The sequence below is a fragment of the Athalia rosae genome, chromosome 5 (assembly GCF_917208135.1).
Source record: "Athalia rosae chromosome 5, iyAthRosa1.1, whole genome shotgun sequence".
In the NCBI taxonomy this organism is placed as follows: Eukaryota; Metazoa; Arthropoda; class Insecta; order Hymenoptera; family Athaliidae; genus Athalia; species Athalia rosae.
Window position 1 is genome coordinate 4,124,501 of NC_064030.1, and position 15,619 is coordinate 4,140,119.

Genomic DNA, 15,619 nt, shown 5'->3' on the forward strand with positions numbered 1-15,619 from the left:
TAAGGTAGCACACGTGCGAATATGCATTCGTCTGCCTGGTGCGCGCAGTGTTTTATTTTTACTTTATATTTCCTTAATTCGAACTAAAAACGATGAAAACGTTTCGGGGTGATATTCTAGCGAGCGCTATGTAACGTTATGAAAAATCAATTAATACCTTCGTTTCGTGCCATAATATACCATCGTTCGAAGTACTTTTGATTGAACGTAATTTCATATGGCGAGTTCTTTGAAACGATATGGCGTGATACGCGTTTCTTGAAATTTCCAATTTCCGTGACTTCGGGATATCGAGAGTCAGATTCTGATCTCCGGATTTTGTCGAGGCGTCATGTGGATCTTACCGAACTTGATCCTTCTTCGAAGGATAACGCGGACCAGCGAGACACCGAGATGAATGTCAACGCGTCGACGCCTGGTCATCTCATATTCCCCCCTCCCCGATGTTATCGTAATAAATATAACGCGGAACCTATAAGCATACGGTGGTAATCTTAGGTGCGATATCGTCTACTTGGAAATAGCTGATAGCCGGGGAAGTCTATTGTGTCGGTTTACTTCCGTCGTAACTCGGTTTTTGTGAAATCGATTCAGTGTTCCAGCGACAGCGGAGAGAACTAGTGACGAATCTTATAAATCTAGTCCGCGAATGATCCAGAGCGGGATTCGTTCGAACGAATGTAACGATAATAATAATGCTTACGTCGGATCGCGAATGTGGACTTCCAGAATCGAAACCCGATTACGATGAATTCGTATCCGGATGGTAAGTATGAAATTCTAAAGATTCAGTGATTGGCATTTTTCTCAAAAGCAGTGTGTAAAACTTGCGCTGTAATTCCAATTTGCATCCCGGGGAAAATTCTTCGGTAAAATATCGAAACCGATTCTTCCTCCATTCCGAGAACGAAGGTTGATCCGTACTTCGAAAATGCGACGAGGAAACTGTCTTCTTTTTTCTTCCTTCCCCGACGATTACAGTCATTTCAACGCGTGTATAACGTGTCGACCAACCCTGAGGGACGCTTGGTGGTTTGCACTAGATTCCGCATCGCTCCAAGTGCAGAATTTCCACCCGAAGACTTTGGCAACCGCAACTCCGATCCGGATCGTTTCGAAGTCGTACTGGAAAAGCCTTCGGAAAACGTTGATCAACGAACCAAATTCCGAACACTTGGAAGCCACACCCGAAGAACCTTGCCCTGTAGGTGGGTGAATTCTAACTTTTAAATTCACCCAATTCGCCAATTTTCATGCACACGTATATCGGTATAGCGCGAGGGGGGGTGACACGCGCCCTTTCGATGCACGGGGCCTTCTCATCCAGCCCCTCGCTAATCCTCGACCGTTGGCGACCGCCCGCGGTGAAGGAGGTAATGAGTCTCGAAATATAGGTGAGAATACCATTCAAATGAAATATTTTCATCGATTTTAGGAATGGAACTTGAAGAGTGGTTCAACCTTACGGGGATGGTGACTCACATGGATTCCAATTTACTGTACACAGTTATCTTTTTTTTCGTCTTTGCCGAGCGAAAAATTGGGATCGATCCCGGCCAGCTGATTAACAAAAATCTCTAAAGCCCTACTAGCTTGCAAATGGATCAATCAAGCCTGAGAAGCGCCACCTTCGTCAGACGGTTGATTCACCGCCTGATTACAATGTGAGTGAAATAATGGCTCTATTAACGGCTTTTTTTCAGTCGGATCGAATAAATCAGTCGTTCATTATCGCGACAAATGACTGTAAAACTGGTTCAATTCGGTGAGAAGTTACATTAAATTTAATCGTTCGATTAATTAAAAAATGAGAGAATCATTGTTTCACGTTGGGTGATTAGAAAAGCGAGGGACTTCGTTGCCTCGATTCAAACCGAATAATTAGTTTGATGGGAATTGTTGAGGAGACAACGGTTCGCGGTATCATAATATGATGGAGACCGTATTCCGAGTTCCGTAAATATTGTTGAATTTTATAGAAAACCCCGGTCGGGGTACGTATTGTCGTATTAATAATATCATTAACGAACGATATGAACGATGGACGAGAAATATTGTTCGGTAAATGCAATAATGTACAGTAAAAACTTCTGGAGAAGCGCTCTCCGATGAAAACGTTTCTGTAAATTGTTTGAAGTAACTCAATTTTCGTACGTCAATCACGTTACTCATAATGTAATGTTCGTATATCGAGTCCTGAACCTAATTGAATAAAAGCATCGCAACAGACTACGCTTACTGCACATACTGTATGAGGCATAACGCGCAAAATCATTCAGCACGCAGTCCTTCGACAGATCAGATTCTTATCCTTCGAACCAACGGTGCAGACGCCGAAAACCATAGACAAATTGAAAATTTATGAAAAACAAAGGACACGGACGATTTCGCAGCCGAAAAGGGTGTGGCATTTTCGTACATACTCACCATTCTACTTATACAATATGTCTGCGACGAGTTTAACGAGTCGATATTCTCGTTCCCTTCAACTTTTTCATCCCCATCCCGATGTATGAAAAGAAAGTTGAATTACTTCGAAAGTAAGTGAGATTCGCTGGTGAGAGATGTACGTAATTATTATAGCGTTATATATTTTGAGTACCCGCCGATCTCTGAGTTGAGTTTAAACTTTTCTTGAAATTCTCTCTCAGATTGCGGGAGGATTAGATTTTATTGACGTGAAACTGTGCGCCGATTCGATCCTTTGAAAAAAATTCATACGCCGTAACAAAACTTTGTTCGATTCTCGTTGCCTCCCCAGCAGTCTGTGTGAACGGCGCGCATTCAACAGTTGACGTTCACGATTGCGACGTGTACGAAACATTTGTTCCGCACACGAAACAATTCGAGAATGTATCATGGGTATCGGAAAATTTGTCTCCGTGGGAAGCGAAAGTCAAGTCAGGTAAAGCCGCAAGCGTCGGGTCATACCTTAGTTCTGACGGGACGGTGGTCGCTGTGGTTTGTTTGGGGGGCCGACGGTGCCCAAATCTTAGAACTGCTTACACGAAACCGACAACGAATCGATATCAAAGTATCTTTCCTGGAAAATATATCGTCAACTCTACTCGTTCACGTCAATTGCGATCGAGACGACGAGTGGACACGGAAATGGCATAATGAACGGTCAGTTCGTTCATCAGGGTGTTCTGCATTATCTGATTCATTCGAAGGTGCGGTGTGCGTTTTTGTTTTTTCCGTGTGAAAATGTGCAAATTTTAAAAAATCAATCTCGTTCGCGTGATTCTCTGGAATGATTCGATCGGTTTTTTTTCGTTTTTCTCATTTCATACACGATTCGCTCGCGACGTCTTGTTTACATCCGACGCGTGTTCGTCCGCATTTAATTTTATCTGAAAGTGTCGACTTATCGTTTCAGTAGTTCGTAGAACCGTGGAGTACGCTCTGACATAGGGGAATTCTCAACGGCACGCTACGTTAATTATCCACGAATCGTCAATTTCGCGTCTTTGAAGGCACGGAAAAGGCAGCGTGTAAATTGAAGTAATTAAAATCCGCGCCGCGAAGCAGAATGGTAGACCGGTCGACGGTACCGGTGGTCATCAGTTATTTACGGGTTTGGTGGTGCAGTTACTCTAGTCTTCGACTCGGACGCCCCGCTGCCCGTCGGCGGTCATCGCGAAGCGTGGCTCTTGTTACATTTCGCGGTTCAACGCCTACGAGAAGTGGAGCGCATCCTGCCGGACTTTCTTCCGTCCGATACCGTTGAAATATGCCCGTCCGTACGTCTGCCGCACGCATTGCTCATCGTCTATCCGGTCGCATTGACGATTAGTTAAATTTTTACGGCCGAACGGACGAACGAACCAAATGAATCTATTTCACATTCGGGTGCAGCGATTTCCAATAATTCTATCGAACGTTGGATACAAGTTTATTTCGGCAACGTCCAGTCCCGATACGCGTTTGAGAAATAATCGGGTGTCACGCACTTTTCTGTACAGTTTGGATAATTGGGCGGTTTTCTCCTTTTCCCTCCTGCTATAAATTCACACTTTACCCGTAGTATAACGTAACAGTTACGCGGTGACTTCACCGAATTACAACGGGTATGTCAACACCTTGGACCGTGATTCGTTGCTACGATCGTAATAGGAGACCGAACGTTTCTTTCGACGAAATTTCTCAACCCAGGAAACGTAGTGAGATTTCGATGTCGAAAGGAATCTAACGAGAATCGACGAATACGTTGAAACTTTTTTTTTTTTCTAACGAGGATATTTTTTACGCGACACCGAAACAAAAAGATTCGTGAAAATTACAGGGTAACGGTAATGGCAGCATGGTACTACAGCTGGTGCAGCCACAGGGCGCCCTTAGAGGAATTCAAGAGGAGCCGCAGGATTCCGTTCGAAATTTCTCTCCGGTAACGGATCCAACCGCCCACGAATATTACGCGTACAGTGAGTATTTAATCTAAAGCTCTACGACCGCGAGGGTGTTTGACCCAATTTGAAGATCGTCGGTTTGTTCCGTTGATTCCATTTAAAGTCATTCTAAACGTATTCTCTAACGCGTTCGCCGGTGGGGGTGCAGTTGACATTATCGTAATAAAGCTGTTCGTGTATTGTACGTATGCACAACCGACGAAGTAACGATTGCAGTAACACAAACTCCTAACTGAACTTTTATGTACAACTTTGCTTTTGTGTCGTTGGTTTATTTTGTCACGATGACAAAGCTCCGATTTATGTGCTCGCGACTACTTTACGTCCACGTTGGAGACGGTGACTTTTGAATGATCCGGTGGCTGAATTTGAAACGTGGATCGGTGGGTGAATCGTAGTTCGGATTCGAAAGGACGATTGTGCGATTCGAAGAGAATTTGTAGAAACTATCGATCCTCACATTCCTATGATTGTTCGTTATCGCCATCATTGTCATTATTATCTTTTTAATTAGCTCCGAGCGTTATTAGTTTCGGTGATGCTAATAAGAGTCGTAACGACGATTTGGACCCCGCTAAGTCACCTGGATCCGATAGAGAATTTCACAGTTCCGTAAGTTTGCACAGCGAAGTTACGAGCTCCCATGGAACTTACCCTCCGCCTTCGTCGTCCGAAGAAAAATCGCATCTTTTCAGGTAAAAATTAATCAATCGAACAATATCATCCGACATTTGCTTTCGAGGATCATCTCATTCGTCTGCAATTTCGTGACACACGGACGTACGTTTTTTTTTTTTTTCAACGGTACGAGTGATGCGGCATTCAAATTTTGTTATTTGTTGTTTCGTTTTCATTTTGTTACGGTTTTACGGACGTCGCGTAATGAGGCAACTGCGAAAATATAACAACGCTTCCTCCTCCGCTACTTGTAAGAATTGTTAACGATCGTACTTCAAACTTTCGCGCATTGCTGTCGAAACCAGCGACGGTAGTTTTTTACCGATAGTGAACGACTTATATCTAAACCATTACTGCATCGGTACAGGTATAGAACGGAAGATATATTTCGCAATATTTTTGTTTATTGTGTATCCGCAGCTTATGGGTTGGCCCCCGATTAGTATCGGTAGTATCGATTTCGGTCTGCTAATAATTACAAAACCGCTACTCACTTTTCATAAATCACGTACAACACGCGATCAATGACTGTAGGCTCCTACTATCGTAGTAAAATTCTCGCAGTACGGAACTCATTATTGCAACAGACGCATAAATATCACACCCGATAATCCGTGCGTTATCGCAAGTTGTTGCGTAACGGCAAAAATTCGAATGATTATCAATTTTTCATTGATAACTCGTTTCACATGCGACATGTACGAATTACAGGAGTTTTTTCGCCATAATATCGTCGTGCGTTTATGCAGTTTTCTTGGTTCCATTCGGCTTGGTAATTTACATTGCCGACCTCCTGATCGTCGATTCTTCGTTGGCTGCGGTGAGTCGAATATCAGAATGACAATAAAAATTATTTGAAAATTCAGAGCTTGATTAATTTTTCATCAAATTTGTCTACCTCGTATCGCAATTATAATACTATTTTCCGACTACGGATGTAATGTATTTCCAATAATTATTATTTCATAATATTAATTACAGCGAAAATTTCAGCACTAATTTTCCCAATCGGATATTAATTCATTCTTTATTTTTAATCACCCCGGATTTTTTTTCTCTTTATTCATTATGAGGTCCATTTTTTTCTCTCAAAGAGTGAAAAGAGTGATGAAAAGAAGCAGGGGTCAACTTTTCGGTTGAGATGATTGATTAATATTTTTTTTTTTTTAATCCCATTCATATGCAGGGTTTCAATCTTTATCTGGTGGTCGTCGGATTCGTGTATCTGATTTATTTATTTTTTGACATACGATTGTACGTGGGCAAAGCCGAGAGGTATTTGAAGGCGACAACCAATTATGATAAAGAGGGTGAGTTTACTCGAGCAATAAAATTGCAAATAAAATCATTGATTCAAACCTTATAAATAAATTTAAAAATTAAGATAACCATCTGTACATCTATTGTAAATAAATCTCATCGTACAATACGTGTTGCTGACGAACCCCACGTAAAACAGTAGAGAAAATTCAACGATAATTTCAGACGATGACAATTCCGCGAATCTTCCGAATGAGAAGATTGAGTCTGAACCGGATCACGGATTCTGCTTCACCCAAGGAAGACACGCCGGTAGTATCTACCTCAGAGTTGGAGCTGCTGTCTTCTGTTTCGGTCATCTGATACACAGCGGATTATTACTGCTGTACGAGGTATGTTGCGCGATAATGTAGATCCGGTCGAGAAATGAATCGCGAGAAGTACAGAAGAAAAAAATAATTTTCTTTCAAAGTATCTCGCACCTGTGCTACATCTCCGAGTCTTTTCTTTGCGCAGAGGGATTTGATCGATTCATTATTATTATATATATATATATAACAAGACACTTTTGTGTCTCTTATTTTATTTGTTAATTTTTTTGTTTCCTTTCTATTTTTTTTTTTTTTCTTTTCAAATTATTGATCTTATTTCCACATTGCCATTTCAGATTGTGTTTCTCACCACAGAAGAATTCTACCAATGCTTCAATCCCATCTCTCTAACCTTCGATATAATGTACCCAATTTATTCATTCTTCCAATTGTTCTTTATCTTTAAATATTCAAACGTGAGTATAAATGCATATTTTCTTCTCATTAAACTTGACGATTATTGAGTAAAAATTTGTAGCTTCGCGAGTGATTATTATATTAACGCGTGCGTAGGACACGATCAATCTGCGACGCTATTTCGTCGCGCCTGCGATTTACTGGAATCGTGATATATTTATGCAAATAACAATGAATTCACGGACCGACTAAAATTTCCCTCTATATGCGACTGATTTCGGCGACCAAGCTGTTTCTCCGCATTAAATCGAGCACAATTATTAGATTATCGCGCCGTTTAGTAGAATTCAACCTGTTACAACGCACAGGGATTTTAATGCGTCTTTTGTTCGTCTCAATTTCACTCCGTGAAAAAATAACGTAGCCAAACTGTTTCAGGATGCAATGATCGATTGGAATTTTCAAATTTCAGGTCATTATCAATCATTGTAAAGAAGTTGCGAGATTTTTTATAATGCACACAATAGCGTCGAGTCTCTGTTTTTGGATATGGGCCATATTTCGAGAAAGTACCGATTTGTTGGCGAGACACAGAGCGAACGCCGAGGCTGCGGTGATCACTGTACGTTCAATTTCAATCTACCATGTTCTACAAAAATTTCCAAAAAAAATCTGCATCAATCCGCTGATTGATCTATTCAAAAAAAATTTTTTTCCTTCTTCAGACCGAAGCCAGCGTGTCAAGAACGATTTCCACTAGCTCAGCAGGAGTAGCTTCCGATCTGAGAACTATTCTAGAATTATTAAACGGAACTTCTTTCAACGCCGAGTGTCAGCACGCGGAATTGAACGTGATAATTCAGAAAATTTCGCCATATTTGTATCCCTTCACCATCGAGTACAGTATCCTGATTGGTAAGAATTGTATTCGTGGTTGAATCGAAACGAGATACACGTGCGTGTCATTTGATCGTTATTATCCGTGGTAGTCGGTGTTCTGTACATGATTTGGAGCAATATTGGAAACTGTCAAAGAGTAGACGGTGGCAGTTCCGTCCAAGAAGTTCCTTGTCCTCCTGTGGCTGGACCATCCGCCGGAAGTAACATAATCGTCTACGCGGATTGCCGTCATGCGAACAGGGGCTTTTTCGCCGGACTCCTGGCACTCGTCGGTTCGATTGTGTCGATCATTATATTTTTTATCGCCTTCGCGGAACCGTGAGTAAAATTGATCGTTTTTTATATATCGAAGAGAGAAATTAATACGAATGCGAAATTTCGAAATGTCATCAGGAATCATAGCGGTATCGGTGAAACTATGAACGAAATAACGAATCTCGCGTTGCTCGTGATCATGAGTTTTGCAGCGATTATTGCCTACCGCCAAATCATCAAGTTGGACGTCAACCATCACCCCGTTTCGTTGCTCGACGATATTTTACTGTTCATCGCGCTGCCTGCATTTTTTTTACACGCTTTATTCAGCGTCTTACCAGCTGCGCAGAAACGAGACTGGCTGAGAATAGTCGGGATTATATTTGGAGTAAGTTGGCAAATTTTGAGAAAGGAAGTACGAAAGTTTGGGATAATCATGCTCTCCTATTTTCTTTCAATTTTCAGCTGATTCAAGTATTGATTCAAACTCCACTGATCATCGATGGATTGAGGCGTTGCGCCAATGCTAAAAAACTCCGCAGTAAAAGACCCGGACGTGAGCTTATCACTTTTTTGATTATGTGCAACGTTGCTTTGTGGATCGGCGAGACTTTCGAAATAAAATCGACCGAGAAGGAAGACGACAGATACGATTTTTATGGCTTGCAACTTTGGACGATTCTGAAACACTTGACCATACCTTTGACTATGTTTTATCGATTTCATAGTTCCGTATGTCTAGCGGATATCTGGAAAAGTGCATACGAACCGGCATCGAGTGGACCTTAGACGCTGGATTATTCTCGATGCTTAAACATGGCGAATCAATAGTGAGAATAAGATCTAAAACGGATTTGCAGAAAAAATAAGAAGGTTTGAACTCACTTGCTACTAGAATGTAGCATGCTTAACGTTCGGGCAGTGTAAAGATCAATAGTTTTTCTATTGTTTCATCGTTGTTCGGATGGGATATCGGAAATAATTTAATTGTTGATTAATGTTTAAGAAACTTAGAGTTAAATGTATAGTGGATTCTTGTAAATAGTAACATCAAATATTGATCCGTGATTATTCCATTTTTCATATTCCAAAGTCTTGAGTGCGATTAGAAACTGCAAAGAAAAGTGTCTTGGGACATGAGCATTTTGAATTTTGGAACTTGCAACAGTTTCAGCTAACGCTATACATTTACCGACCTCCACAAATCTGTACCACCAACTGTTGATGATATTTTCAGTTCCATGTAACTCCTGATTACATCTTCAGATGGTACAGAAAGCAATCTGTTTTGCGATTTAGCCGAAGGCAATTAGATCTCTGGGATTTTGTAGCCTGAAAGAAATTCTCCCGAAGGAGAAACACGCAACACGAACTAGTGCAACTACCGGTAATTCATCATATCTCGATTTTCTCGAAGGGGAAAATCCATGTCGAGAAATTGGGATTGATGATGTGATGATGATCTGTTTGACTCAGGTAATAGTTTTATTGAAAGTTCATAGATTTAAGGAAGGCCGATACATGCCTATCGCAGTAATAGCGCTATCATTCCATGTCCCCGACTTTGAGGCTTTCTATTTGATCCATTTCCAATTCAATGTGCCCACCTGCGTCGTCTGCAGACGGCTGTCTGGACAGCTCCTCTTTTTTCGCGAATGCGTCCGTCAGGATTTTTGGTGGCTTGACCTTAAACGAAACAATGCGATATCGAATAATTAAAGAAAGACGTGCATAGGTTTCACGAAAGCGATACTCACCCCCGGATGAGCTTTCACCCAAGCAAGGAACCCTTTGACACTGTCCAAATGCGTTATTCCCTTCCATACGGTCGCCATGGTCTCAAGATCCCTGGGGACATTCTCGCATTGCAACCATTTTTCGTTGACACGATTTTTGGGAGGAACGAAACGTTGGCCTTTCGGCAAACTCGATCCAAATCCGATAGTCTTTTTCGACCTTCGTTCAGCCTTTGCATCCTTGATGAGATGCTTTCGTGTCAATGCCAGTTCTCCTGCCCCCGGAGTGTTCCTCGCCATCGCCACAGCCATCGGAACCATGGGTATTTCTTTGACCAGAACCTGACAAAATTCATAAACGGACGTTGAACGACATGCTGCGATATGATCGGCGAACGGAATCCCGGTAATCATATCAACCGATCGCCGTACCTGCATCGTTCGGCAGGCTTCAGCCGTGAATTCAATTTGGAACATGTCGCGCAGAACCTCTTCATCGATGTCGTCACCGTGTCCACCTCCCAATCCGCGCAACCATTCGCAAAAATCTTTGCAAATTTTATTCGTCATTCTGGTCGCGCGCATGTTCAGTGTCGCTTCAGGATCGTAGCCCAACATATCCCGTTCCGTCAATGGTCTCCAAGTAATGGCCTACGAAAAAGATATACGAACGATATTTTATCGAGGAGCCGAGGAAATAATCGATATTCTCTGACAAATTTATCATCACACACCTTCCGTCTGGGTTTACGCACGAAAAGAGCGTAAGGGCTCAGCTGGGGGTAGTCGAAATCTTCTTCGTCCGTAAATAACTTTTCACCTCGAGCGGAAGGTGGATGTACCTGTGAACAAGATTTGATGGGAAAGAAATTTGGATGATCGAATCGAATTCGAACAACTCACAATCATAGATTCGTTGTCGAGAGCTTGGTTGTAGCTCTGCCTGTGTTTGAAGGGGTCTTTCGGTTGGTATCCCGGTTTCGAACCTGTTTTACGGTCCAAGGATTCTCCCGCAGGATTTTCCGGCATTCCCAATATGCGAGCGATTAAGTTGTACGTTTTTGGCGGTAGGACTCGTCTCAATTGGCGTGGATTGCAAAGGGGGGTCTGCGGGGAGGAAAATTTAAGGTTTGGGGAAAATGTATCGGGATTCAAGTACCTCCTGGAATCTATCAACAATTTTATTAAATTCTTAGCAATTTTAATCGATCGCGAGATTTCGGAATTCGGTGTTGATGAGTTTTTATTTTTTACAAATGCAAGATTTTCAACAGTTTCGGAACTCAAAACTTTCAGCATCTCTAACGGTGTCAGATTTTTCTCGATACAATCATCTAAAATTTTCATTGCACGGTCGTTCGAAAGAATCTCATCCGCCGTTGCCGTAAGCTTCTCCAATTGCTTGGAGTGAAGAATATCCTCCTCGACTTTTTCAGGCACCGAAGCATTCAGCGGCAATGAAAATTTAGTCAGCGATTTCCCTCCGTCATCTCCTGCGACTGGGATTGAATCATCACCTGATTCCGACACCGATTTTAACTTTACATCACCCGACGCATCGGGAGCATCCGCTAAATCAACCGACGGTTCTTCAGGCACTTCTTCACATTTCGTTTCGTCCTCGATTTTTTTACCGAACAGATCGACTCTGGATTTCATCTTGCCCAGATCGGCATGGGGCGATAGCTGCGAAGCGATCGATTTAGCAGCAACGGAATTTTGTCTCAACAGAACGCCTTTGTCGCCGATTTTGTTTGACGGTACCACCTTCGCTTTTTCGGCACCATCGGTTTTTCTGCCAGCCGCAGCGTTGCTCGACTTGGTCTCTTTTCTCGCGCTACGAAAATCGTTCGCATTGTCGTCGGAGCTAACGTCATCTTCAGTTTTTGTCATCGAGTCCGCGCGGCCGTACATTGAAACGGGCTTTCTGAATTTCAGGGATTTCAGCGGATCTAGACTAGGCACCCAATGAAGTGGCGCGTATGGTGAAACAAAACATTCCGAGGCAGGAGTGGTCTTCTTGACCTGAACGTGAGGTTCTTCGGACTCGGAACTGTGGCCGCTTAGTGACGAAGGTTTCGAATGTTCCGAAGAGGACAACGGTTTCGGGTAATTGTTCGCCACCAGAGAATCCTTTGACTGTAAATTTCTTCGCGTAGCGTCCGGACTGCCATCGCTTCTCGATGGTTGAGTTTCTTCGGACGCCGAAGCGAAAGTCTTTCCCAATTTATGAGAGTCGACGTCCGTCCTCAGTGAGCTCTTCGACGACGATTTCCATTCGATTTTACCCAACACAGGCGATCTCCTCGTACTCCTCAAAACTTCTGTCCAGTTGTCCTCGTCGTCGGATTGAGACAAGGCGAGATCCTTCACGTCCGGTAGGCTTATGGAGCTTGACACAGATTCGGGGAGTTCGATGATTTCTTCCTTTTTCACTGCGTTCCAAACAGCCAATGGTAGTTTTCTTCTAGATTGAACGGGTTCTTCGAACGAGTTGTACAAACAGGCTAAACATTTGTCGCGTTTTTTCCGTGGATATATGGATATTTTAGGTAAATTTTTCAGAATCGCATTCGAAGGTTTCTGGAGCACAGGTTCCTGAAAGTTCAGGCTGGGACCGGACGTGGATCTCGTTAAAGAAGGCATCGTCGTAGACGCGGTCGCGGGTCGGGCTCTTGAACTTGTGAAAGCATATTCCGAACCCAAGTACTGAGAAGCATTTTGCTTCAGTCTTGATCTAACCGTTCCATAACTGCTCGAGCTCATCGATCGTTCGGGGGCTCTGTCTTTTTCTATGTCGTCGTAAGTCAGAAGTTTGATCGCTGGTTCAACTTTCGAGTATTTCGACGTGCGGGAACTTTCGCTTGACCCACCGGAAGAACCAGTTTGATCCTGGGGATGATAACTTCGCGGTTCGAAATCCAGTGTTTTATTAGGCGTCAGAAATTTCAAAGCTTTGTAAGCGTAGCGTATAGAGTCTTTCAAAGATTTTTTTCGTTTCGCACGCTTGTTGGTCGAAGAATCCGGGCTCGAGTCAACTTCTTTCGTTTGATTCGTCATCGGCTCCGAACCATCGTTGTAGGTGACGGTCTTTTCATTGACGATACCCGACTGCGCGAGCTTTTCTCCGCCGACGACCGCGCCTTGAGATGATTTAGAAATTCCCGAACTTGAAAGATCCCCCGGAACAGCTCGGTCGGAAGTCGATTCCAAAGCGTTGTCGTCGCTATCGAGACTTTCGGGGATAAGGCTGGTAAAACTGGGATACGAGCTCATCATGCTCAATTTTGGGACCTTCAAATAATCTCTTTTAGCTGATTCTGATTGTCGGTCCGAAATTTTCAATATTTGAAAATTGTCACCTCCGGGTGATCCTTGGGCTTCTTTCTTTTGACCCTCGTCTCCCTCCACGCTGTCTCCAGCTGTTAATTTGCTGAAACTAGGATAGGAACTGATCGTGCCCAATTTCGGTACCCTGAGAAAGTCCTTTTCTACTTTGTCTTTTACACTCGTAACGTCAATTCTGTCTCCAACTGGACACAGTTTGCCCTCAGCATTTTCTGAATCTAGAGCCATCGATAACTCTTCGGACAATCTTGGTAAGCTGCTGGTTTGCCTGATAGATTCAGATCCTCCCGTCAATTCCGAAGCATTGAAATCTGCACTTGCGTCACTGCCAATGCTTACGATTCCAGTTTCTGGTGTGGCTATTTTTTGGTTCTTTTGTTGGTCATTTATGCCTAACTGTACGTCGGCTTCTGAGTCGTTCGTGTCATCAATTTTGTCGATAGAGTCTTTAATGGCATCTTCCAGCTTCGGGATTTCTAACATGTAGGTCAAGTTGGACTCGAGGATTTTAGATTTTGATTTAGAGTTTGAAATGCGATAGCTCGATGACGGGCGTAAATGAGCATAGGGTGATGTTGGCACTTTTAAAAATTGATCAGTGTTAATTTTACGTAGATCTACAGGCCTCAAAATTTTTGGTACATGGTTTTTACTTGAGGCCAAAGTGACACCGAAATCTGTGCGATTTTCAGGCGCTGGTTTTTGCCGGAAGGGGCAATCTTTTCCTCTGTGTATTTTGGAAGAGAATAAAAAATTTGTCGCCGGAACCGATGGTGCAGGTGCAGGTAATTTAGTTGGCAATTCTTTTTTTGGCAAAAATTGTTTAAGATTGTCGTCGAATATCTTTAACGGGGTCGCGTTTTTATGAATCTGACAAGATTTTTTCGTCTTAACGTTATTCGCTTTTAAAAACTCTGTCATGGTCACCGAAATGTCGTACAGATCTACGTCCCTACTTCCGGCCACTTTAACGGAACTCAAAATATCCGGTGAGACCGTATTTGTTACTTCATTTGCATCGTTTTTATAATTAGAGTAATTTCCATTTACTGTTGGTTTATCGGGGTGACTCGGGGGTGCCGTTCGCATCGGCGTTGGCGGAGATATTTTGACAATCGGTTCATCACCGCAATTAAATTTGTTCAGTTTTATTTGTTGGGAATTTGAAAGCGCGTTAGGATCGATTGTTGCATCGGGCGAGGGAGAGGAAAGGTGAGATGCATAACTTACGTGTTCCTTGCGTCGTTCAAGGTCGTTGCAAATTTTGTCCCAGTAAGATTTCGAACCAGATATCGGTAGCTCCCATCTGAAATGAAAGATTTTAATATGGGGCAGCAAAAATCAGTTGTGTATTTTTCTCGAGATAAATAAAACGACGCAGCGCAACGATATAGACACATCATTTTGTTAATCGTCGAAACAAAACTGCAATGATCTATAAAACAATCTGATATTAACTTATGGTTGTAGTTGAAAAACGTACTTTGTCGTGGTGACAGTTCGTAGTTTATTTTTACCGCGACAATATCCCTGGGACTTTCGTTTCAACACGTCGCACATGATGGTTAAATACGATATCACTATTGAATCAGTTCTGCTTCAGGATAATTAAGAAAAATTCAACGATGAGAAGGTTTTAAAACCGAATATTGTCCTATCAAAATTATTGTAAACGTCATATTAAATATACTGATATCAAATACACCAGAGCCGCAGTAAAACCAGAAGCTCGACTGTCGTTATCGATCAAACAAAAACTCGCGGCAATTATCTCTGTGCCGGAGGACCTCGTTATCTCCTCTCTTAAAAAACTGAGGTTCGCTCGAACTCGCACTTCGTGTTGGAGCTCGCGAAATGCGAAATTCGAATTTAAAAATTCAATAACCTTTCGAAGAACTTCCAATTTGAAAAATCAATACGACATTTCCAAGTTTTTTCGAAGATCTCAAGCATTGAACGGGACATATTATATTTTTACAAGTCATTTGATGTTTGACTCAATTGAAGATTTCAAACGAGTAATCTATCGATTAAGAAATTCACCTATTAGTAAAAGAGCTTCTATAAAATTCGCCAGTTTGTCAATAAACTGGTAGAATTTTACTGCGAGAAAATGCAGCAGATGGTGATGTTCATGGTATCCATTTTACCGATCGAGAAAACAACCCTCTAACGGGTTTCACCCTTCTTTACTAGGTGACAGTAAATTTTCATTTGTTGTAAGTAAAGCTTCCCTTCTCGTTTCTGACTCGACTGTCGAACAAGAGGCGCGTTTTTCTATCGATGATTCTCCGATGTACTCGGT

General features: G+C 42.4%; 2 protein-coding genes across 2 annotated transcripts; one reads left to right on the forward strand and one right to left on the reverse strand.

Moving 5' to 3' along the window:
- Window positions 1–1,444: 1,444 nt before the first annotated feature.
- On the forward strand, window positions 1,445–9,277 carry LOC105689156 (proton channel OtopLc-like). The gene is made up of 12 exons (XM_048656286.1): window positions 1,445–1,664; window positions 4,286–4,424; window positions 4,924–5,104; window positions 5,799–5,907; window positions 6,274–6,397; window positions 6,573–6,739; window positions 7,015–7,134; window positions 7,548–7,697; window positions 7,801–7,990; window positions 8,065–8,293; window positions 8,369–8,618; window positions 8,696–9,277. Exons 2-12 carry the CDS (start codon window positions 4,304–4,306, stop codon window positions 9,017–9,019), a joined length of 1,965 nt encoding a protein of 654 aa, XP_048512243.1. The 5' UTR covers window positions 1,445–1,664; window positions 4,286–4,303; the 3' UTR covers window positions 9,020–9,277.
- A 170-nt stretch (window positions 9,278–9,447) lies between these two features.
- LOC105689157 lies at window positions 9,448–15,024 on the reverse strand. Its single transcript, XM_048655204.1, has 6 exons — window positions 14,798–15,024; window positions 10,870–14,620; window positions 10,701–10,808; window positions 10,399–10,617; window positions 9,988–10,308; window positions 9,448–9,916 (listed from the first exon to the last, which is right to left on the reverse strand). Exons 1-6 carry the CDS (start codon window positions 14,872–14,874, stop codon window positions 9,776–9,778), a joined length of 4,617 nt encoding a protein of 1,538 aa, XP_048511161.1. The 5' UTR covers window positions 14,875–15,024; the 3' UTR covers window positions 9,448–9,775.
- Window positions 15,025–15,619: the final 595 nt, after the last annotated feature.